The 24669-nt window shown below is 39.5% G+C and overlaps 1 protein-coding gene across 2 annotated transcripts in view; it reads left to right on the forward strand.

Annotated features, from left to right (window-relative positions):
- Positions 1 to 23684, forward strand: part of si:dkey-71h2.2 (low density lipoprotein receptor adapter protein 1) — a 38698-nt gene extending 15014 nt beyond the window's left edge. Inside the window, exons 2-10 of one of the 2 annotated variants that reach the window (XM_061052172.1) lie at positions 6272 to 6414; positions 8626 to 8738; positions 15600 to 15714; positions 16101 to 16173; positions 16277 to 16363; positions 17585 to 17712; positions 19202 to 19236; positions 22213 to 22241; positions 22841 to 23684. In XM_061052172.1, the coding sequence (XP_060908155.1) occupies positions 6272 to 6414; positions 8626 to 8738; positions 15600 to 15714; positions 16101 to 16173; positions 16277 to 16363; positions 17585 to 17712; positions 19202 to 19236; positions 22213 to 22241; positions 22841 to 22887 (770 nt within the window). In that variant the 3' untranslated portion in view covers positions 22888 to 23684. The remainder of the gene's footprint in view (positions 1 to 6271; positions 6415 to 8625; positions 8739 to 15599; positions 15715 to 16100; positions 16174 to 16276; positions 16364 to 17584; positions 17713 to 19201; positions 19237 to 22212; positions 22242 to 22840) is intronic. The other variant, XM_061052173.1, reaches the window with a different exon arrangement.
- Positions 23685 to 24669: the final 985 nt, after the last annotated feature.

The following is a 24669-nucleotide window of genomic DNA, read 5'->3' on the forward strand; positions in this document are numbered from 1 at the left end:
GTGGTTGTTAGACAAACTTTTTATTTCTTCCTTCATATTCCAAAACTATCCTAAACAGCTTCCACTTTGTAGTGTCTTCATTTGCTCAGACAGACCGATAACCCACATCATCATCATTTTGATTAACAGCAGATATAAATTGAAAATGGAAAGCGATTTATGAGCAGATCAGTGAAAAGGGGATCATGCTGAAACATAAGAACTGATTCATTCGTAGTCTCTGGTGCGAACAGTTGATTCATAAACCTGGATTATTTTACCCATGAGGTATTTTCCAGTCAGGGAAAATGAAATAAAAGCTTGAAGGAAATTGTTTTCTGTGTGCAGAGCCTTGTCGACTCCAGTGTGCTTTGAATGTGTTTTCTTTGACGCATATTAAATCTGTTTATTGTCTTCGAGGATTTCAATCATCTATTTTATTGCTTTTGCAAACATGCGTCTATGTCTGACAGGTTTTGGCAGCAGAAAATGAAAACGTCACATTGAGCTCAATGAAATCTCTATTAAAAAGAGCTTCAAAACACACAGGAATTATAATTAATAGTGATTTAATGGCAAACAAGCAGATGGCTGCTCTGGGGTTAGTGATCATAATGAAGGAAGGGACCTTAATTCATCATTTTTAGTTTCTGCCTCTCTAAGCCATACTTCCATGAAATTGTCTTACTGATACGTTAATTGTCACTTTAACAATAAAGCTGACATGATTGGCAGATAGACTGAAAGTAAGTGTCTTTATTTTTTGTACTTTTTCTTTTTTCCAAGATTGTTTTGATGAATTACTTTTTCAAGCAAAAAGGCCAAACCTTCTTCTGTTTAGACATAAACAGACATACATTTTAAGGATTTGTTAAATTTGAAACGTTTACTGTATAATTTGGAGATCTATGGATTGCACAATATGAGCAAAATAAGTGATTGCATTGTTCAATGTTGTGTTAGGGATATGAAGCGCTATAAACAAAAAACGAAAGAGTACATTTTAGAGTGGCTGTTATGCTCAGGCCGTCATCCAGAGGATAAAATGTACACATACTGAGTGAGAAATCATTGCTTCTTTACATAAATTAATTTAATTATGCATTGCAAAAATTCAGAGTTAGTAATGAGTTTCATCTGAATGCTCATATTGCAATAACAGTGAAAGTGTGATTATTGGTGCAGAACTATTGGTCAGAAAAAAAGTCCTGCAGATGGAATATGTATATTAAAATTGGCCTTTAACATTTTTTTAATATTTTACAGCATTGCTGCAGTTTCTCACTGTTGTAAGACTTGCTTTGTAGTCTTTTGCAACACTTTGTCAAGGCAGCAAACTTTCAATCATTGAGAGGACTGTGGAGTTAAGGCGAAGTGGTATAATTTTTAAATCATGACACAGTTTTGTATTTTTTCTCATTGGATGTTTATGGGATTCCTGAGTTGGGAGCTTCATGTGGTTCTCCAGGGTAATTCTTCTGTTATCTGATACCGTTATATGGTTTGTACACTTCTTTTGATGCCTAGCCAAGGTGTTCAGTATCGCCATTATCAGGGACCGCCTCCTGGCTGCTGCTGAGCTGTTAGTGAATCTGTTGTTGCTTAGTAACAAAGTCTTTTGGACTCCATCTTTGCTATTGTTGATGTGGTACAGTAAATGTTGGAGGAGTAGTTGGCGCTGTAGCTCTGACATGAGAGGTACTCAATATTCCCAGGCCATTCTAATAGGCCAACCTCTAGGATAAATGTGAGGAGGGGGATTTTTAAATTTTTTTTGGGGGGGGGGGTTCAATCCGAGCTAGAGGAAGTGAGGTGAGAAAGTTGAGCGGAGGGATAGAATTAGGAGAACGGTAAGAAGAGGAGGAAAAGCTTGAGAGGTAGGACTTAGCTTTACACCCCCACCCCCCTCCTCCAGGGCAGAATCAGAAAAGCAGATATACCCCCACCCACATACACATACGCACACACAGACTCACATACCATGGTAGCCCATCATCCCTGAATGTGCGGCCTATTTTCTCTGTCAAGGTGGTGTCCTAGATTCAAAGTTCCATCGGATGAGTAAAAAAGTACGGCACAGAGATTAGATCAAGAAGGATGTTGGAGGATGGGGGTGTCACTTGGGTCTTAAAAGCAGGCTGAATGTTTCCTTATACTCACATATTGATGCTGTTTTTATTTCATTGGATTTGTACCAAGATAGAGTGTGAAACCGCCTGATAAAAATAGCCTATTCACTGATCTGAGAGCAAATTCTAAAAAGGATTTTTTTCTTTTTTTTGCAGTTTGACCCTGAAGCTCACACTTATTCAAACAGTTTCTGCAATTATCCTGGGAATAATCATATGTGTGCCCGCAGTGCATATGCCCTGACTTGCTTGTGTGTATCTTCCCGCTCCTGTTTGCTTTTTTAATTAACAGTCGATGGAGGTGTTCAGCTGGAGCAGAATTCACCCGGGTACGTTTTTGACGTCTTGGTGCAAATTCAATTACTGAGCATGGAGCTCAAAGAGACAGCTGGTGATCGCTGCATGTAGCTGAAGGCGTGCAGAGCACATGGTACTTGTTTTACTACAACAGCCCGGATCAGCTACTGTGAAGTGCTACACTTATCAAATGCTCATTCAACAGACTTTCAAATATTTTACAATGCTGAACATCTCAGGGCAATGGTGTTATAACTTGTGTTACTAGAGGCCCAGTGCAGCAAAATGTTCATTTGCTCTGTTTCTTTGTTGCAATGCATTGATTCCTTTAGTGCGTCCCGACTTTGAGGCTGTTGTGAGAACATAATGGTATCAGAACACTTGCTGCAACAGCCGGTGTGTCGAAGTGTTGCCAGGCATCAGTTTAATAAAGATGCAAACGTCATCGGTGCACCGCCACAGCCCGGCCCTTCCTAATCTTGTTTTGTGTAATTTTAAATTAGATCACCCTGGCACACACTCAAAGGCACATCACAACACACAGGATGCTAATAATAAAAGCTCATATTGCACAATTTCTTTCTTCCTCAGTATTTCCCTCAACGTGTTAAAATCCAATTAGCCTCCCCCCGCTTGTTCCTGTCACTCTTATCAGTCCCAGCCCCTCTGAAGACACACACAGGATTTATTAAAAATTTAAGCGCTCCTCTTTTAGGGGGATAATATATTGGAAACCCTGCAGCATCAACATGGAGCTCTTTAATAATTCATGTGTGTCGTCTGCTGAAGACACAATATGGACTGTAGCACTTCAGCTTTGTGCTGCTGTGACATTTTGAAGGGTGCAGCCAGGCAGTAAATCTCTTGACCACAAGTCAACAGCTTGGGATGACCAAAACCATACTGGTTCAGGGTTGAGCACTCTATATTTTTGATTTTGAGAGTTGACTCTTTGGTAAGCCCAATCACTTCTTGTGATTTTGATTTCGCTCCAACAGAAGACCTACTGCTCAAATTATTAATTACAATGTTAAGTGGACTTGAGCTTGTATAGCGCTTTTCTATACTTAGTGTTTTTTACACCACATTCACACTTATGGCAGAGGCTGCTAAGGAAAGTATCCATCAGTATTAACTAATCCATTCACACACATTCACATGTTTCACAATTTGGGATTTAGTGTCTTGCCCAAGGACACATTGGGGATCAAACCCCAGAGAGTCCACCGACTCTACCACTGATCCACAGCCTCCACTAATGGATCTCAATGGGTCTTTGATTTTACGTTGATGAAAAGGATAATAAAAAAAGTGATAATAATAATCAATTATGGCAACCGAGAAGATGAATGTTGGAGACATGTTGGCTACGACACAAAACATGGTATGCTTTCCAACGAACCATCAAATCTAATCTGTGATACCAAAAGGTTAAATAGTGTAGTAATACAAGCTGTACTACTCCTTGGCCCTAGCAGTTGATAGTGAGCTTGTTAGTCTGAAAGTAGCAACCAAGTATCGCCAAGTTAATTTAAAAAATGATTTTTTTAAAAAGTCTAATTTATTTAGTGTAGTTTCCATGTTTTCATTATGGTTTTGTGAAAGCTGAAATCTGGCTTGTATCACCAGGTGCTTTATCTCCTATAAGTCATTTTTGGTGATGAGGTTCCAATTGCATCATCCTTTATATGTAAAAATAGACCAAACAGTTTTTAATAGAGTGGTATTGGACAAAAAAAATCTCTAGTTTTCTCGATTTGTAAGCTCAGGTCCCAATACATATGACGTGAATTAAATTCTGTTTGTGATGTTTAGAGCATTAAAATCCTAGGGCCGCTGGTGGCACAGTGGTTAGTTTGCACACCCTGTGTACTGTATGGAGGCTATTAGTCCTCCAAGCTTGTGGCCCAGGTTTGAATCTGACCTCTGGCTCCTTTCCCGCACGTCATTCTCCACTCTCTCTCCCTGATTTCTGACTCTATCCACTGTCCTTCCTAAATAAATCTTTGAATAAAGGAGCATTCATTTCCTTAAGATACATTTAACAGTATAACCCCGTCTAGGAATCATTTCCTTTGTTTGATTGTGTTCCTTCAGCGTTCAGTGCCAAAGACTAACACCATGTGTGCTGGTTGTGTGGCTGAACTTGACCTCTGGCTCACATGGAAATTGGAAAGGGGGATGAATTCCTTCCTCCTGGATCGATAAACCGTTAGAGAACCTCTCTTGGTTCAATGAACTCTTAAAATGACACCTTTAATCCTTACCCTCACATAGCGCTGATCCGGGACATCAAAAGAACAAACCTTACTGTTCACCACGAACCACAGCAGTCACATTTAATGTCATCAAATATATTCATTGGTTTTAAAGCAGCCCCTTCAGTCTGACTAAAGATAGTTAATAATTCAGAGTTGTTGGACGCGTCGTGAGGGGATGGTGTTCTCTGCTGGTCGCCTTCACAGCTGCATGGGGCCTGCCAGTGACAGATGGCTCCATCAGCCCATGTGGAGAGTTTGGTGCCAGTATTGCAGAACAGAGTGTTGGACACTGATTGTGTCTCACTCTCTCCCTACATGCTCTTCTTTGTCCATACTCTTTTTCAATCTAAACCTCCTAATTCAATGTCAGTGTGTATGTAGTGAACAGAAATGTCTCTGAAAGGAGTAGAACACTAACCATCATGTTCACTCAGTGGCCATTTTCTTCTGAAGTCATGTCAAGGATGAGAAGGTCAGATGCTGTCATAATGTTTGATTGCTGTTAAAATACATTTTATTTCCAGGTTAAAAAATGACATCAACATTCTTGATTTACCAGCTACTCAAAATGTATTGGATAGTGAAAATGTTGAAGCAAATTTGACAATAATTTGTGTAAACTAAAAAACATTATCTGGCTAAAGTAAGTGTTGGTTTACATTACTGTATCAATTTGCCTTGTTAGCATTCTAACTGTGATTAGCTACTAGTGCCATTAGCTTGGAATTTTCATCTTGCTATCATACGCCTGTCACTGTGAAACATTAATAATACAGCTGCGGTTGAATGCTAATATTAGCTGTTGTCTATGGGTTGATTTTGGGTTATTGAAACTTGTATTTTCACATGAAATGTGGCCTGATGTCCATCCATACATTGTTAGTTTCAAACCAGAAATCAGGCAGAGAGTGTGGGTAATGACATTCGGGAAAGGAGTCCAACCCGGGCTGCCCACTAGAAGGACTACAGCCTCCGTATATTGAGCACATGCACTAACCACTACGCTACCGGCGCCCCCAGGATGTTGTGTTTTAATGGACATTTTTTTTAGACATATTTGGAGCTCTCTTCATGTCCACAGTCGTCCTCCTCCTCCTCCTCTGTGCACCGTGGTCAGCTAGAGTACAGCTTGGTGCCACTGGTTGGAAATCACATCCCAGCAGGATATTGATGCCCATGTTGTGCAGTCTATCAGAACCCAGTGGATTCAGGGTTTGTGGTCTATGTAGCATTTTTTATTTTCTGAGATCAATACTGTTTACTTATCAAGCAGTGAAAGCAGGCAGGCTCAGTTAGTAGTATCAGAGATGCATTTTAAATTCATAAAGTTTATGCATAGTGTAGAATGTGAGGATCATGCAGTCAGTGCTGAGTATTGGAAACGGTATGCTCAACCAACATAAAAGACTGACACTAACTATAAATAGAGCATTCAGGCAACCCTTCATAAACTATTGAATTTTCTCACATTTGTATTCATTATGCGAGAACCCATTCCCAATATGAAAAAGATGCTTGTAGTCTTGAATACCTTTGACTCTTATTGTACAAACTTAACCGGAGCATTTTGTTGATTTCATGATCTCCTGTCTTTTGTCTAAGCAGAGCTGCCAGAGAACTGGACAGACACGAAGGAGACCCTGCTGGAGGGGATGGTGTTCAACGTGAAGTACCTGGGTATGACTCTGGTGGGCCAGCCTAAAGGAGAGGATATGGCCTCAGCTGCTATTCGCAGAATTGTTGCCACGGTGAGTCACAGTCAGGTCCGCTTCAGACTCGCACAGCCTTAAAAATGGAAGTTATATTAAGTCCGACATTGAAGAGACACTGCTCGACAAGTCTTGCATAACTTAATGGATTTTAATGTGTGAATATTGATGTTGGCAACATTGCATACGTTTCAGTCTGCAAGGTCGGCGTCTTTGTTGCAGCGTGAAATTTCAAGACACAAGTGACATTGTGACGATTTCAATTACAGCGATGCTTTTTATAGAAATTCTCCTGTGGTTTTGTGAAATTAACGCCTCAAACTAGAGTGCACATTATCAGAAAGATTTAAAGGGCAATACGTTTTTTAAAATTTTAGATGTGATTCACCTCTTTCTTTTGAACCAGGGAAATGTGTATCTTCACATAACTTCATTACAACCTAATGTACCACAGACTTTGAAAGGATGCCTGCATTTTTATAGAGAAATCTAATTTATGGCTGTAAATCTTTTAGTTTAAGTTCAGAAAAAGTATTTTCATGGTCTGAAAATGACTGTAGAAAAACATTTATTTTAGTACTCATGTATCAGTGTGGACTTCAAAGTCGCTTCATTCCATGAAAAACGTTTAGAATCTGTAAAATATCTACCTGCCTTACTTGAACTTTTGTTGTTTTCCTCAAACTGTTTTTGTCTCGGCATGTTCATCAGTGGGCTTCATGTTTTTTATCAAGGTCATTTTGGCAGCATGGAAACCCAGCTGTTACATCCAGGATTATCAATGGAAGCACATGTGCAGCAGTCAAAGCAGTGATATGAGGTTTACTTAACAACACGGAGCCAAACAGGGGATTTAACTGAGCACAGTTTTCTGCATCCAATCAGAATGATGCAAGTTTTTCCAACTTAGATTGAAATCGATTGACAATTTTTCTGAAAACATTCAGGCTCTAGACGAACAAAACACCCCAATTAATTGAAACGTTTTCATTCTAACATTCTCACACACATGTACACCCTTTTTCAGTGAATCCTGCCAACAATAAGAAGTCTATTCTATTGGCTTTTTCTGCAGAAAGAAAAGTGTGGTGCAGGCAGACAATCACAAATCTCCTGCTTCTTCATTACAAATTCAACCAAACCTAATGGCAGGATTAAGATTCACTTGATTTACAACAGGACACAAAAGAAAGATACTCTGTTGTCTCTGTCTGTTCCCTTGGAAACCAATCAACCTGAATGGGATTACTGAATACATTTATGACTTTTTCCATTTCCTACATGCTTCAGTCAGTAAATGATAAGACAAGACCAGAGGGGGACCTGATGTATAAGTGAGACGCTGAACTTGGCGTATCTCAGGCTGACAGATTGCATTTTGCCTTTTGGCACAACACGAGTAACATGACAGAAGAAAATGTGATTGTTAACACTTCCTACATGAATGAGCTGCCACCGTCAGCCACAGCACACTCTGCCTCTCTTATCATAATGATGGTTTTTCCATGTAGTAAGTGCAGTGCAGAGTGTGCTGTTCTCCTGGGCGTTTAGGCTGCTACAGAATCTCAGCACCATACCTGCTGTCCTTCAGAAGTCCTTTAGTGTTTGTTCCAGCACAGATCAAACTCCTTTTTCATCCTCAAAGCCTCTTCACTCTTAGCTTTTAGTTCACCTCCTGTCCAAGTATAAGTGCTCTGACGCAACATGAATGTAGAAATAGATGATGCAGTCTTTGCTTTTTTATATCCCCCATCTCGTCTTTCCCCTCTGCTTTCCAGCACTGTCACTCTACTGATTTTTAACCTGATATCATCTGGCTGTGAAAATAAACTGCTCTCATTTGCCAGCTAATTGCACAGTAAGGGGGTCATTGTCATTGTCAACAGGCGCTCTGCAGTCCGCACGCTCAGCACTATATGGCCCTTTTTTTCTGAAACTCCAGATGGAGCAGAGCTGCAGGGGGAGTGAATGGCTGCCAGCCCGACCTCAAGGACTCATTCTGGGCTACACATAGCAGCAGCCCCCCCCATTCCGTTCTGTCACCTTTTATAAATTCCCCACATTTCTGGGACAACTCATGCAGGCTGCTTAGTTCTGCACAGCAACTGTCACACTAGAGGGTTCTTGGTGTGTAATCAGATGTAAGATCATCTTTTATATATGTCAGAGTGACGGGCAAGATCTGACTTCACCTGTGGCAAGATTTTCTCAGTCTGATTTTCAATGTATGCGTGTATTTCCTTTCCACAGGCCAGAGCCAGTTCTAAAAAGTTTCGGAAAGTAACTTTGACGGTCTCACCGAAAGGCATCATCATCACAGACTCGGAGACGACAGACCTCATAGAAAATGTCTCCATATACAGGTAAATAAAAGTGCTAAATTAGAAAAAAAATTCAAATGGAAACCTGCACAGTGGTTTGGCTGGTTGAGACTAACACTCCAGCAGAGTGCAAATTTGTACCGCACCAGACTGCACTCAGATTCTAGTTGAATACAGATATTTTTAGACATGCTAGTTGCATAGCACCATGTTACTGAGAAGCATGCTGTTCATTGCTCCATCTGTCCTTCTGTCTTTCAGTCTGCCAGACAGTGACTGAAGTAACTCTATGTCCATAAGATGAAAATTAAATGCAGACATTCATTGTTTCCAGACGATGAATCCTTCTGGCATTTAAGATCTTTTCTCTTCACAGTTGCACCACTAAGGGTTCATTCTTTGTGTTTAAAGTGAAAAAACTTAATAAGGCTTGGATAGATTGTTGTGAAATTGGGAACAGGCATTCCACTCCGTTCCAAATTGAAAATCTTTCAGATCGACGGCCCACTGACCCATTTCTCCAGCACCGAGATTGGGTTTAAATGTGTTGTCTAACATAGAGTGTTGGTAAAATGTACGAGTATATTGACCATGGTCAGCATTACCATCACATTAGCATGTTAGCATTGTCACTATGAGCTTTTATAATACCGACAGAGAAGCATGCAGTGTGGAGGCACTAATAAGGACAAGTGCTTTTTTAAGTTGCAGATTTGAATGACTTTAAACTCAGTATAAGATAAAATAAGTTAAGACATAACTTTATTAATCACAAAGGAAATTCTGGTGCCATTTTTCTCCAACATTACAGAACAAAAATAATTAATTATAGTTACACAGAAGATCTTTAGAGCATCAAATACAAGTGAAATCCAAAAACATGAAGAGTATAATAAAGTCTTGAGTGGATTGTTAATTGAGACCATACCTGAATAGATGTATGATGAGATAAGTAACAAAGTAAGTACAAAAGTAATGCTGTTGTATTGATAGTAAAATTCAAAGATATGAAAAAAATATACAATGAATATTTGATATATGATTTTGAACGTCATTTTACATGATAAAATAAAGTGGTGATGGTGTTTGGGAAAATAAAACTGCACATGACCATAAAACCTTTAAAACATAATATAGCCCAAGTTAAAAAGTAATAGTGCATGTGATAATAAAGTAATTATTGCCGTCAATGTTAGACATAATTTAGCTCAGTTCACTCCATTTCAAAAAGTCTTTTTCAAAATGTGATTTCAAGCTAATTCTTACTCAATAGATAGTCTACTTAAAAAAAAAAAGAAGTGTTCTTTAGTATGTCACAGTGAGAGTCCCACTGACCTCATTTACAGAGGAGTTCTGGCTTCATGCAGATAATTGAACATTTCTTGCAGAACACGAAGAATTCCATCACTGAATTCACAGTGTAACTACAAGTGTTAATAAAGTTACCTCAACATGTTCATGCCTCACTATAAAAAATGTTTGATCAATATGACGCCAATCATATCCAGTTAACATGGGTTTATGAAATGTGTTGTTTAAGAACCAAATATTAAAACTCTATTCATATTTTTTGCATTAAACAGTCATCACCTATGCCTGACAGTGCTGGGGATCCTTCAAGTTGATTTCTCAAAACTAAGTAATCAGCTTCATCTGATGCATGATATCCTCTATCTAGGTCACGCTCCCCTCTGTCCATCGCCTTGGCTCCTTTTGCACGATTAAACCACGATCTGCACAGAGCTGTTGTGATTCTCATGTTTGATCAATTCACTGGGAGGCAATAATGTGAGGGCAGGAGGGGTTCGCTGAGGGGGGGGGGGGGGGGGGGGGCGGTCTGTTATTGTCTCTCAGCGTCAATGAAAGCTAACCCCCTTCAGTTACATGCTCAGCTCTCTCTACCAAATCAGTGAAGTGTGTGTCGATTGAGATACGTTTGGCTGGTTTCCTCTTTCTGGAAAGCATCCTGTTATTTGGCCCCGGCGTCATGTCATCGAGGATTACAGTCTAAATATCATATGGCTGGACTGTGATTACCAAACAGGCTGTGATATAGACAGGGATAAGTCATTTGAGTGTATCGGTGTGTGTGCTTGTGTGTGTGTCTGTGTGTTTGTGTGTTGGTTCACATCCCCTTCTGATCCACCTTATCAGCGCTTACAGGCCACAGGCGAAGAGGAATCATCCTCGTCTTTGATCTCCTCCTCTTCTCTCCTCCGCTTCCCGTCATCTCCTTCCCCCTTTCATTTTTACTTTCTATAATAGACCTTTCTTTTCTGCTCTTATTAACATAAACAGAGCTACGAACCCAGGAATACCCGCGACTAATTGGCCACTTTGGAGTATAGACTGCACGAGTTTCAGAGTGATGATAGTGGAGAGATTGAAGTGGCCACATGCAGAGCTTTGGTTTACTGAACATTGATTTTTTTCCCCCCATTTTATGAGACCCCACCCCCACCCTCCTTGTAGACCTTCTCCCCTTTTGCCCCTCCTTTCTCGTGTCTTATTTTAGTTGCACATAATCCATTTATTGGCCAAGAAAACAAGTGAAGTGTGAAAGACTGAGGATTCTCAGAGAATGGATCAAATGGACTGCTGATTGTGCATAACAAATAAGAGGGAGAAACACAAGGTGTGTGTGTTTGTTTGTTTGCACATACTGCCTGTCCACACATGAATTGACTCGAGAGCATTGAAGTATGCACCTCACACACAGAGTGTGTATGTAAATGTGTGTTTTTGTCGAGTTAATTGCGGATTCACAGTTAGTGGAGGTCGGGCTGTTTCCCTCAGGGGGAAGCTTAGTGAGGATAGAAAACAGATATTGTGCATCTCTTTGGGAATGGGATCCTCCAAGGCATGAACCGCCATCCATCCACAACCACACACACACACACACACACACACACTCCCACACCCGAACACACTGCATTATGATCCTGTTATTTACATTCAAGTTTTCACACTTTTATATCAGGATATTTAAATCAGCAGACTTTAAAAGCACTCTGCTCCAGACAGCAAACTTTCAGCTTACAGTGTGTCTTATTTGCAATATCAGACTTTGAAATAGTTTCATCATCAGCTTGAACTTCCAACACGAGCCGTGCTTCCTTGTAGCACTGCTGCAGGTCAGACTGTTTGGCAGGGATAAGGCTCAGAGCGACACCAAGAGATGTTTTTACTTACAGGGTGGCAAAACACAAGGTGTGAAAATATTTCAGAGCTGGCGGATGGAGTTAAGGTATGAACACAGATGTTTTTTAGGGAGGCATGATTTAGACCGGATCTGGAAAAAAGAAGATTTCTATTTGTTGGCTTTAGAAAAAGATGCTGGAGTTAAATGTAACTCTTTCTTCGTCCTATATGACCGCAGTGATACTTACATATCCCTATGCGCAGCACATTGTGAGGTGTTGAGCCTCCATCTGGACCGGTGTTACTGATTCATATTCTGACGGGAGCTCTGAGAGTCCAAGTCGCATTTCAATCAGAGCAACACTAAAGGGCTGAAAGATAACTGACAGTCCACCTGGTAATGAGGCTCCATGTTCTGACACATCGTTAGATCTGTGAGATGTGTCCGTCAGATTCTTAAACAGTGTGTCTGAACATTCATGGAAATATTTGAACATTTTCTGTTTGAATTTTCAAATTGTTCTGATGTTCCTTTTTCATATTTGAACTTAAGATAAGCGTGAAAAGTAAACAATAGTAGTGCATTGTTGAACAGCATATACCTGCTTTATTCAGTGTTCACACATGGCTTTGATGTGTGACGTTTTACTGAGGCTTTGAACTGTAAATATTTAAATATTTCCATTGATATTCCCTCGCTGCCGCACAAACAGCGGTGCTCGACACAGAGAGGAGATCAAAGGCTCGAGTCCACAGAGCCTCTTTGGAGATATGATGCAGACTGACAGCTCAGCTTCTGTTGTTCATGCCGAGTGAAAACGTCGCCACGCTGTCAATTATTTTCTTCGCCTTTTGTTTCAAGCGCGAGGATTGTTTCGCGAATATGATCCATTGTTTGGTTGGCAGTAATTCATTTCTCGTATTCTAATTGTCCTGTGATGAGTTGAATCTGCAAACACAAGGATTTTTAGGAGTTCTTTACACACCGACACACTCTCAAAGAACAAGCTTGTAAGTCTTTACCAGACAGATGAAATCTTGAATGTGCATTCACTCCAATGAAACGTATTCATTCAGGGTAACATAGTTGTCACATGGATTCCATATAAGAAGAAAAACCATGCATTACTAGAAGTCCCTTTTAACACTATTAGAAGTCTAGCTCTTGCTAACAGGAGAAAACATAATTTCCCCAACATTCAATGTAATACTTTGATGGAAAACACAGTTCAATGAAGACTATTCCTGCTGAAGTTTTATCCTCACAGGCGCTGAAGTGCACTGACCTATTTGCCTATTTCTCCTCTGCCTACAGCTGTATGTTGTGGGACATCTAACAACATTTTGTGGACGTTGGATAGCAACTCTTGTTGGAATGTGAAAGTGTAACTCTGTCTCTCTTGTGTCTCTTTTATTGAGAATGAGAGAGAATAGTCTGCTCATTCCCAAACTTTGACTCTTTTGGCTGCATTAAGTATCTGCCTGTCTGTGATTACTAGAAAAAACCTTTGTGTAAACTTTAACCTGACTTTCAAAAAAGTTCAAAGATGGACCTTTCAGATAGAACTGTGATTTATTGTTCCACCCCAAAACATTGATTATCTCATCATTGCTCTAATCTTTGTGAGAAGCCCACAAATGCTCAACCATTGTTGCAGTTTCTGATTTCATTTTGATAGAAAGTAAGCTGCTGCCAATGAGACTGAACCATTGTATAGTATATACATTATTATCTTATTATAATAATGAATGCACAAAACAAATCAACTAAGGTCTTAAACACTGCAAAGATGCAAATCCTTGACATTCCACAAAGAAAACTCGAGTTCAGGTGGTGAAGAATATAATGGAGAGAAAGTTTTTCAACATCTCAATGAGATGATAATTAAGTTTAAATTAAGCACGTTGGTTATATCACACTTGTTTTCTCAAGTTAAATAGGCCACCCCTTTCAACTTTTTCTCTCCGCTAATTTTTATGCAATTAAGGTCCAAATAGAGGCTGTATCAGGGAGGAAAGAAAAGGGGGGAAATACAGAGGCTGGTGTCAGGGGCATTACAATGTGGGTCATGCATCAGTGGTGCAAGCCAGCAAACACTCTGAGAGGAAAGTGTGAAGGCTTGTATTTTCATGCTTGTTGTGTGATCGAATAAATTGCTGCACTGTCAGTGCTCCTCATTGAAGTCGGGCTGCCGATGAGTGGCTGCCAGCTGCAGTTGTTTTTTTTTTTTTGGATACGGCGTAGAATTTTTGTCTGAAGATAATTTAGACATCAACATGACGGTTACAGCAGTCCTGTGGAGTCTTCAATCACTGCAGATCACATTCAATGGGTGTCTCAAACTAATCGATAACCAGGTGATTAAGAGACAAACAACGACTTCTGTCAGCGTAGCAGAATGTTATACCGGGCGAAATGAGGGTCAAATGCACCAAATCTTGTCCTTGTCCTGCTCATTATAAAGGTTGTGTGTTTAATTAGAGTGACAAAGGTCAAGGGTGTCACTCTGTGGCTCCTTTACACGTCTATTTAAAGCCACAAACATGACACGCTCTGCTGGTTCAGGTAGCAGACACACAGGCTGACTCCAGATCAATACGGCTTCTAACAGCCTGGATAAAATCTGGCAAAACAAATCCATCGGATCTATGTCTGTCGTTTCAGTGAACCCATACAGGCTTTTTTTAGGTTTTTTTTTGGATGGTGGTGGATTTGTTCGAGATTGGTTTTAGATAACCGTTGAATGTAATGGGACATGGAAGGCAAGTCCTTCAGATGTCTTGAAACTAGAAATAAGATCCAGGTGAGATTCAGTGTGACTGCTGGGAATGAGGTCTGAAGTGCTTTGCAGTCACAGCAGAGATCGATTCGTAGCTCAAGATTTGTTTTCCATTTCCCCCGCCGACACGAGAAATGCTGATATTTCAACAGGAGTAGCAATAGATTACGTGACTGTCAGGAAGTTTACTTCAGACATCTGATTTCCAGCAGTGTCACAGGACTTTATGTAGTGAAAGTGGAAAAAAATAAAACTTGAATGTAGAGAATTTAACAAAAGTTAGCCTAGCCCAATCACAAATATGTTTATGTTCATTTATTTCATAATGGCGACGGAGCATTTAAAGGCAAAATACCAGTTAGCATCTTTAGTTCTTTCGCATTGTCCTCCAATATTCTTACACTGACCTGAACGTTTATTAGCTCAGATGACTGTTGAACAATTCAATCCGCAAAGAAATATTGTGTTTACATTTGGGACAAAATGTAGCATCAAATACACTTTGTGTGAAAATATAGAGCACTGAAAAGTCCAGTGAAAGCTTGTAGCATCTCTCGTGGATGTCACCGCCGCTCTCCAGTCTCTTTCTCCACCATCCCCAGCTGTGGGACTTCATCAGCATAATACTCAGAACAACTGCTTTCATCCAGCCATGATTAGTTACCTTATGCATATGCAAGAGGTCGAGGGTTGAAAAGTTATGGCCCTGTATTGACATATATGCTTGTGTTGCTTCCTTTGATGTATGAGGTGTGATGGAGAGTGCAGGCAGCCAGCTAATGCACAGAACAGGATTTCTCTTTGTTTGCATGCATGTCATATAAATAAATAGGATGTTTGCCTTGAGACGTTCATGTCATACATTGATTCCTTTCTGCTGCAGTGTCTCATTTATCATCTCAAATGCAATCATGTCAGTGGGATTTATAGAGTTGGTGAATTCAATAATGCTTCTTTGTTTTTCTGTGTTCTCTTTTCCTAGAATCTCTTACTGCACAGCAGATAAAACTCAGGATAAGGTCTTCGCCTACGTCTCCCAGAGTCAGTTCAACGAGACCCTGGAGTGCCATGCGTTCCTCTGCCAGAAGAAGAAGATCGTATGTGATCAGACTCTTTGAAATGGGTGTATTTTATGTTTGTATTTTCTTGATGTGTGGAGTAAAAGCTAGTTTTTCTGGACTGTGTGCTGTACATACAATACAATGAATGGCACCAGCAAGAAGCTTGAATGTAGATGGTGTGTGGCGCCATCTTGTGGCTGATTACCCCACAGCTCACAAGATTGTCCTGTGTTAGTGAAACCTTTTTAAGTAATCTATAAGAATAAAACTGTTATCTCATTTTCACAGCAAATTGTAAAATAATCTTTGTGAAGATGTTAAAGCAAACATTCTTCACCCAATGTCACCACAACTGTTGATTATGTTTTAAATTGTGCCCTGTGTGTTTGGAAGCTGTGTTCATTTTCCCTTTTCCCCTGCAGGCCCAGGCTGTGACATTAACTGTAGCTCAGGCATTTAAAGTAGCCCTCGATCTGTGGGAGATTGCTCAGGAAGGTGAGTCAACTGAACAAAGAGAAGGCGATGGATCACAAAGATGAAACCTATTCTTACTGGAGGATTCATTTTGTTTTCTTTTTGTGTTTCTTCATGTCTGCAGACAAAAGTAAGAAGGCTCGGACCTGCTGTTCTTGTGCTACAAACAACGGGCAGACGGAGGCGACCGACACTCAGTGTGTTCCAGGAGGTGTGTAGGTCTGATTGTGTTTATCCACCGTGTGCCACAGTGTGTTTTATATACACAATGACATGAAGCTTATTGTGCTGGATGGGTTCAAGATCAAAGTCTGACATTCCCCAGCTAATCCTGCGTAACTGTTGCTAGATACATGGTTGTCTTGGTAACAAACAATCAATTCTGTGACTCAACGCTCATGACCACAATAGTTTCTAAAAGGATTCATTCAATACTAAGAAATAAAGAATTCAAGTTAAACTGATTCCATAAGAATAAAAGTTTTAGAAATGTTAGGATGAACTAGTCAGTTTACGTAATGTAAGTTTATTTCCAGTGCTAATTTATCTGTGCTTGTTGCTGGAAAAATTATTTTGTTTTGAGGTTTTTATATTTATTGGTAGGTCTTAATTTCTTTTTCACTTGATGTTTAAACTCTTAACACTTTGAGGACGAATAAAAGATGATGTGATGTCTTCAGTAAAGACACAATGATCACACTTTTTGTTTTAAAAATGGGAAAGGTAATAAGCTGCACATTCAGAGTACGTAGTTGCAGATACATTGGAGTAAATTCTTCCAGATGTAATAATCCTCACAAACAGTTTAACATAAACATGCTGAATTAAAGCTTCTGTGTTCGTCTCCATAATGATAATAATTTAAATGACCTTTCTGGTTCTTGCGTGCACTCAACAGCCAGACTAGTAATTTCATAGTTTAGCACTGAACCCTCTGACACGCCAATTAAACGGCCGTCAATCACGTCGAGGGACAAATCGGCCAATTATAAGCCACTCATTAGTCATTCAGGGGAGCAGGAGGTTTTTAAGCACCCTCCAATGGCCTGACATTTTTATAGGTCAAAATGTTTTTCTGCTCCTTTTTGGCGTCAAAGGGATTCAAAAAACGTGACTTAATCAACCATTCAGGTTGTTTTTTAGTTAATAGCTTGCTTTTCCTAATTCTCTCCATTAAAACGTGTTCCACTTCCTGCAGTAGAGTCGCAGGGCCAGAAAGATGTGTGATGTGAAAGCCTGGAGGACTTCAGGAGTAATCCTGCACTGAGAGATGGATGAAAAGATTTAAATTCAGAGAGCAGGGAGTGCCACAGGCTGAAGAGTAATGGCTGTGCTGCAGACTGAAAACTTACAAGTCTCCCCTTTTCTCTTCTCTCTCCTGTGCTACTTCACTTCCTCCGTCAACTCGCCTGCAACCTGACAACTCCGTCAGATCCAGAGACACATAAGCCTGTCAGGATGGAGGAGAAGCTGCGGAGGCCCTTCTTCTCCGCCTCACTCAGCTCGCCCTCACCTCGAAGCAACCCGACACGAAGGAGACCAATCAAACACGACTCCTGGGTAGGTCACACCATCCGCATCCAAACTGCGGATTGGATTCAAAATGATGTTTTTAAACCTCTTTTATGATTAGATGACAGTTTATTTATGATACCTCTGATCCAGTTTCTGCTACAGCACCTCAGGTTACATGTTGTGTGTTAGTGCTGCCACTGTCCTCAATCTTAAAAAAGGATATATAAACGCAAATAACTGCTAATGTATTTAGAGCACAAGCTGTTCATGAGGTCGTCAACATTTTTCCATTATCCTCATAGGTCAGTATTGGTGCTAGCTTGTAAGCTATTTGTAGCTTTTGAGATGTTTTTTATGATTTTTTTTTAAATCACAATATCAGTGTCTTTCTCCTCTTATGGAAAAGTCTTCATGCTTAAAATGTATGTTTTCTATGAAGGTAGTACCGTCACATTATCTTCAATAATAATAAAAAACTGTAAGTGAAGTTGTAAGCGAAATGAAACCCGGACATCTCATCATTTGGACAATTTAGGACATTATATGTAATCTGGATGTAATTTCTCACTTCGAGTCAATATTTACCAAAACAAGATGTAGATAACTATTGTGTTGACAGATGTCTCACAGTGATGAAAGAAGTCACTGCAGAGTATTTATTTTGTCAAAGTCATGAAATAGACTGAAGTACTGTTAGCTATAGCCTCAGCATGATCCTATAACAATGACATTTACTTAATTTAATTCATAATTCAAAAATGTTCAAATGGGGTTCACCGTGAATAATAAAAAGTAACTCTTGCAGACAATATGCTAGAGGGTTCTTTTTTATTTCAGTTTCATTTTTCAGTAATCGGAGCAGTTTCATTCTATTGTTGTAGGAATTTCAAATGTTTGTACTGCTGAGTCTCATCAGTCTCCATCCTGGTGTGCATTTACAGATTCCTAACACTAGAGGTCGCCATATCATTAAGAATACCTTTCCTAAAGCATGATCTCACGCACATTCATCTACCTTTTTTACATAGTTTTCCTGATTCTAATAATGGGGGGAAATTCTGCTTATTTAAATGAGATATTGTTTGCTTGTCCGTCTTGATTCTAAATGCTCACCTCTCTGACTTAGAGTAGTTTTTCATGTTAGCCTTACAGAGGGCTGAATAACATTACATAAATGACATAGTAGTGTAAGTATACACTGGACATATTGAAGTTATACATTAGAACAATGTACAAAGATTTAAATTGGATTGACGACCTAGCTTACTGTAATGCAAAAAAAAATATCCTTATCCTAATTTTTTCCGAACTCCTCCCATCTCGTTGAAGTCTCTTACCCACATAAACATCACAAATGCATTTTTCAATGTCTGACCCTTCAGTTTATTAATGAATCTGTGTGCCACTTGGATGAAATTAGTTATGAGAAACAGCTGACTCAGTGAAATGAAATAGTCTAATCTGTAATATGAAATAATTGATGCATGCATTGATTTATTTATTATGTGTTATTTAGTTATTTATGTGCCAACAGGACGTGGATGATGGACTGGATGATGCCTTCTCGAGGTAACCTTTACAAATGACTGCATGTCTGCTGAACTTTGGGAGTACTCTCTTTAATGTACAACAGGAAACAGGATTTTTATTGTGCACTAAATTCCTCAAATATTCCCAACAAAACAAACAAACACATTTTTGAAACAAATGTTATGTTGAAACTGACTCAAAAAGAGGATTGATCCCCCGTTTTTATCCTGTCAAGTACTTTTATTGTCTGTCGGTCACACTGAGGGTGATGGTCAGCTGTCAGAAACCTTTCACACTACTTTAAATAACAAAACCTACATCGGGCACAGTGACTGACAGTATTTTTTATTGAAATTCACACTGAGAAACAGACGCACACAGTGACATGCAGCAGGCTCCTTTTCTCAGAGTAATCCATGAAACAACTGTCTGAAGGTTTCAGATTAGTGAACACTATTGATTTGGTAACTTAATTTCGTGATTGAAAAACATCCTGTTTAATTCATCAGGGACTGATGAGTAGTTCAAAATAATATGAAATATACGGTTGAATAGATAGATAGATAGATAGATAGATACAAATGACAAAGGAAGTAAAAATAAAAAAGATTAGAAAATGTTGTTAAAAAAAAACTGAGAACCGAATCATGTGGCAAAGATCATTCTGCAAGGCCAAAATGTAATTCCTTAAGTTCTTTTTTTGTATTTTAACACATTTTTTATATCACATTAATCATTTCAATGCCTCTTTCTGTAGCATTTCCTGGTTTGAACTTGTTTGAACTTGCTCTCGACTTACCTCTTTTATTTACTAGTCTTATTTATTGGATTATGATTGATAATCATGTCTCAGTTGTTAAATTTTTTCTACATTACAAAACAATGAACACAAGCTATCGCAAGGACTAAGCTAATGTACTATACTGTAGAAGAGTCTGGACTCTTGTGAACTCACTCTGCCACTTTGAACCAGTGAAGGAAATAGACATGCTCACTTCCTTCCATGCTGACATGATGGCCACCATTCCTGACAGAGAAGCCAGGAAGCCCTCTCGTCCACACTGCATCAACACTTGATCACAGAACTGAGATCACAGCGCAACAATTTCCATTTTCTTTCCAAGTGTGACAGTGTGTGAAATTGTCATTTCATGACTGTGAGATTCCTGCAGAGAGAGGCCACAGTGTGAGACTCGGCTCATGAAGGTGTGATGACAATAAGTCTTTTTGCATTATAACTGCTCATGCACACACATGGACACATAGAGGAAGTGTTTTGTCTTGTAGTATATTTTTGATAAAACAAACATGATACTTATACCCTCAAAACCCATCCAAACTCTGAATAACGCCCTTTTATTCACAACAAACTGGTGGCTCTGAAGTCCAGAGAGTGTGTAAGCCCTCTGCACAGCCCTGCAGTGTCTTATAGAACCAACTGATGTGTGTGCATGTGGGTGTGTGTCTCCTGCAGAGCAGTATTATCCCATCAAAAAAAGAGAGAAGAGCAGCAGTGGGATGGAGCGCCTCACATTTAACAGAAAGCTGCTCATTAGCTTGTCTTGCCTGCGGCTCACAGATCGGTGTGTTAGCCTGGAGTATAAAACACTTTAGTTAAAGCAAAGGAATAAATGAGAGGCAGAGATTAAAAACACAGAATGTGGAAGCTTGCTCGCGGTGAAGAGAGATCAAACAAGGAAAGCAAATCATCACCCACGACGTTCTCAGCAGGGGTGATGAGATGCTGACCTCCAGTCAGGAGTGTGGATCATGGTTGTGGATTTGTGGAACACTTAGAGAAGAGTCAGATTCGGAAATGCTAGAGGAATAGCTAAACGACTTGTGGAGTATTAGGTCAGACTTGCTCTGCAGAGATCAGCATGATGAGGAGCTCAGCTGTGAAGATGCACAAATGTTGGAGAAGAAGATCTGTCCTGAAACTACAAAGACTCAGGATGACATTGAGTTGTCATGGCTCCCTGTGACACTCCTTTGGTGTTGCATAATACATTTGGGAGTGCTTTTAGTTCAGCAGCAGTGGCTTGTTGTCTTCGTCCCTTGAAACCTTTTCCAGTGCTCAGATGGAAACGTCTTTGACAGCTTGATAACAAATTCAAAGCAAAAGCTACAATGCTAAGTAAAAAAACAAAACATAAAAAACTTTCTGCAAAAAACGGAGAGCATTAGTGTTCTGCAACTTTGATCTGTAATAATAAATAAGCAAAAATAAAGCAAAGTGACCTCCATAGATCAGCCTTCAGATTCTTGTCTCATCCAAAAACACTACCTGACATTTACTGTCTTCTATTTCTGTAGATGAAATGCAAATTTGCTTATTTCATGTACATTGTCAAACCTTAATTTGCTGTTTCTCTCTCCTTCTTTGTTTCATCTTCATTTAAGAGTGTCTGAATTTAAAGTTCCCTCATTGGCCAGTTTTGATGTCCTTGCATTGCCGGTTAACTTCATTTCTCTTAAAACACTACAGCTTCTGATTTGGCGCTAGCACTGCTTTGTATTGTTCCCTAAATTGAGCTCGAACAAAAGCAGTCACATCAGTAGACTCATTTTTTAATGAGGACTTTGAGCATGGGGTCAGGGTTTAGGCCTTTTGTGAGGAATCTAATTGTAAGAGAAGTAGAAAATGATTCAAACAGAAGCTCTGTAAGTTCAACCTTTACACCTGGATTTAATTAAACGCTTGATTTTGTATTATGGATTGCTAAATGAAAGGAGACCTTTGAGGAAAGAGGACTATTATGTAAGTGACAGCTCGGTGCTGGGATGTTTAAATAATTTAACCTCATCTAAATGTTATGAGTTCTTTTTTTGTGTCATTTGAACCTTCTCTGAGTGCTTCTTTATGCACGATGAAGAGACACAGACTGTGTGCTCTGACAGATTCTATTACGAATGAGAAGAAACACAAAGAACTGAGTAATAAAATAATCACACATTTATAGTTTAACCAAGTTTCTATATTTATGATGTCCTCTTTCTTTATTTGAAATGCAGCAACATGGAGGTAGAAGAGATGGACACCGGTAAGTTTAAACAATCAAGTGCTGCATGTTGCCTATGACCTCATTTAAAAAAACAACACTCCGTCCTGTACAGTCCCATCTACAGCTATTAATTCTCAGCCTCCCATTCCAAAGCCAAAGCCCCCTGTGAAAACCACATCCAAGTTATTGAACCTTTCAAATCCACCTGGAATATCAATAAAACAGGCCAGATGCTTTAAATGCACAGAAAGGTTGAGATGTGATATTTGGGTTTGGACTCTTATTCTCTTATTATCTAAAAAAATTATTCTTAAGGTAATAAAAGACAGACTTTAAATGAACAGAATATATAAATTATAATTCAATGTGCCAAAATGTTGTTGTTTTTCTTCTAGGAAAAACAGATTTTTAAACCTTGCCTACATTTGAAAGTTTGTGTTCCCACCGTCTCGCTCTTCACATTACCCTAAACATGTTCCCAGTCATTTCAGGAAATAAAATAAATGTAATACTCACATGCTCATGCTTCATTTTGTCGTTTTTTTATTCCAGTTTTTAACCGTTCAACAACTCAATATTTACTGCCTTTGACCTCTGTAGCAAAGTGACTTTTCTCTCTCTCTTTCTGTTTGTCTAAGACTGGCCGAGTCCTGCGCCGAACCCGTCTCTGACAATGCAGCTATGAGCCCCTCAGGAGCTCTCCAATCACAATCCTTTGTACATCCACAGCAAAGAGTTGGAATAACAGAAGCCAGCAATGACTGCCCAACTTCCAGCACCACTGAAATGAGACAGGAATCTAGCACAGGTCCCAAGATCAACAGAATAAACCTGAAAAAAAAAAAAAAAACAGAAAAAACATGCAACACTTGAACAGAGAGAAAACACATCACACTCCCCTGTGCACAAACCTGAACCAGAGAGGCTGTTTGATATTCTGTGGCTGCTGCAGAGAAGCCCGAATGGAAACCCTGATATTATAAACTGCTTTCTCTGTGAATGCCTTCTTGTCAACACACACACTCTCCATTCAGTTTAAACGGCCGTCTCCTGCCATTTTCACATCCCCAACAACTGCCAGATGAAAGCTGATGAATCATGTGTGACCGCAACACTGCAAGACAAGAAAAAATACATATTTCAACTCAGAGATGTAAAGACCAGGATGGATGCCAACTTTAGAATATCCATCTTTAATCCAAATGTGTACAAAAATTGTCCTGATTGTGAGTTTCTGTACATCAGGATATCGATTTGTGTGTAAATAAGTCCGTCATCTCATTCTGAAATCATAAGAGTTGTCTAATTTCGTTGTTTGATGGTGAAACAGCTGCCATCCAGTCACTGGAGAGTCCAGTCTTTAAAATCATCTGGAAATTGGTACCATTTATCAACCATGGTGTGCACTTTGTTGTGCTGATTTAACTGTTGAAAAGGAATGTGATATGGTGATAAGAAATGAAGGCCTACAGTCATATTGCATGTGTTTGTCTTCCTTTTTTTTATTGACTGAACCATAACTGTGTCACTGACGAGGCTGGAAGGCATATATCATGTATATCATGTATCACACAAGAAAGCATACATACGCCTGTTTTTTGTAGCCAAGAAAATATAACCACAAGGACTGCTTTCTTTTTGAATCAAAGACTCGAAATGACCATTTATTTGTCCTTTGTCTACTTCTGATTTTGCTCATCTATCAATAAATCGCTTTACTTTGTTATATGTTAGGTGATCAATTTGATCAAGTGATAAAAAAAATCAAAAAAAAAAAATCTATCTATTAAATAATACCATCAAGCTGTAACCAAAATTCAAAACCTTTGCTAGAACTACATATTGACGTTAATGGAAGTACTCCACTGAGTTAATCATACACTTTAAAGGTCACATATTATTCTCCTTTTCAACCAGTTTAAATAAGTCTCAGAGCTCCCCAAAACATGTGTGTGAAGTTTCTTGTTAAAAATCCACTCTGATCCTGTATTTTATCATGCCTATTTACTGCTTTATTTCAGCCCTGCTCAGAACACGCTGTTTCTGTGTCTGTTGCTTTAAATGCAAATGAGCTGCCTCTGACCGCGCCCCTCTCTGGAAGGGCTTGGGCGGCTCGGGCTTTCTCGCACCATGCCAAATAGTTTACAGTGAGAATGACGAGAATGAAGATGAGGGAAAATCTCCAAACAGCCTGTTTGAGCACACTTTCTAAAAAGTGGAGCTTGAAAAAGAGAGAAGATTTACTTTATCGATCCCCGCAAGGGGAAATTCTGTTTTTACACTATTTTAAGTCATGCAACACACACATGCACAAACAGGATCCTATGGACATGCACTAATGGAGAGATGTCAGAGTGACGGAGCTGCCCACAGTGGGCGCTCCTGAGCTGATGGTGGGGAGGGGGTTTGGTGCCTTGCTCAAGGGCACCTCGGCAGTGCTCAAGAAGTGATCTGGCACCTCTCCAGC

This window comes from Labrus mixtus, chromosome 12 (assembly GCF_963584025.1).
Source record: "Labrus mixtus chromosome 12, fLabMix1.1, whole genome shotgun sequence".
NCBI classification, from domain to species: Eukaryota; Metazoa; Chordata; class Actinopteri; order Labriformes; family Labridae; genus Labrus; species Labrus mixtus.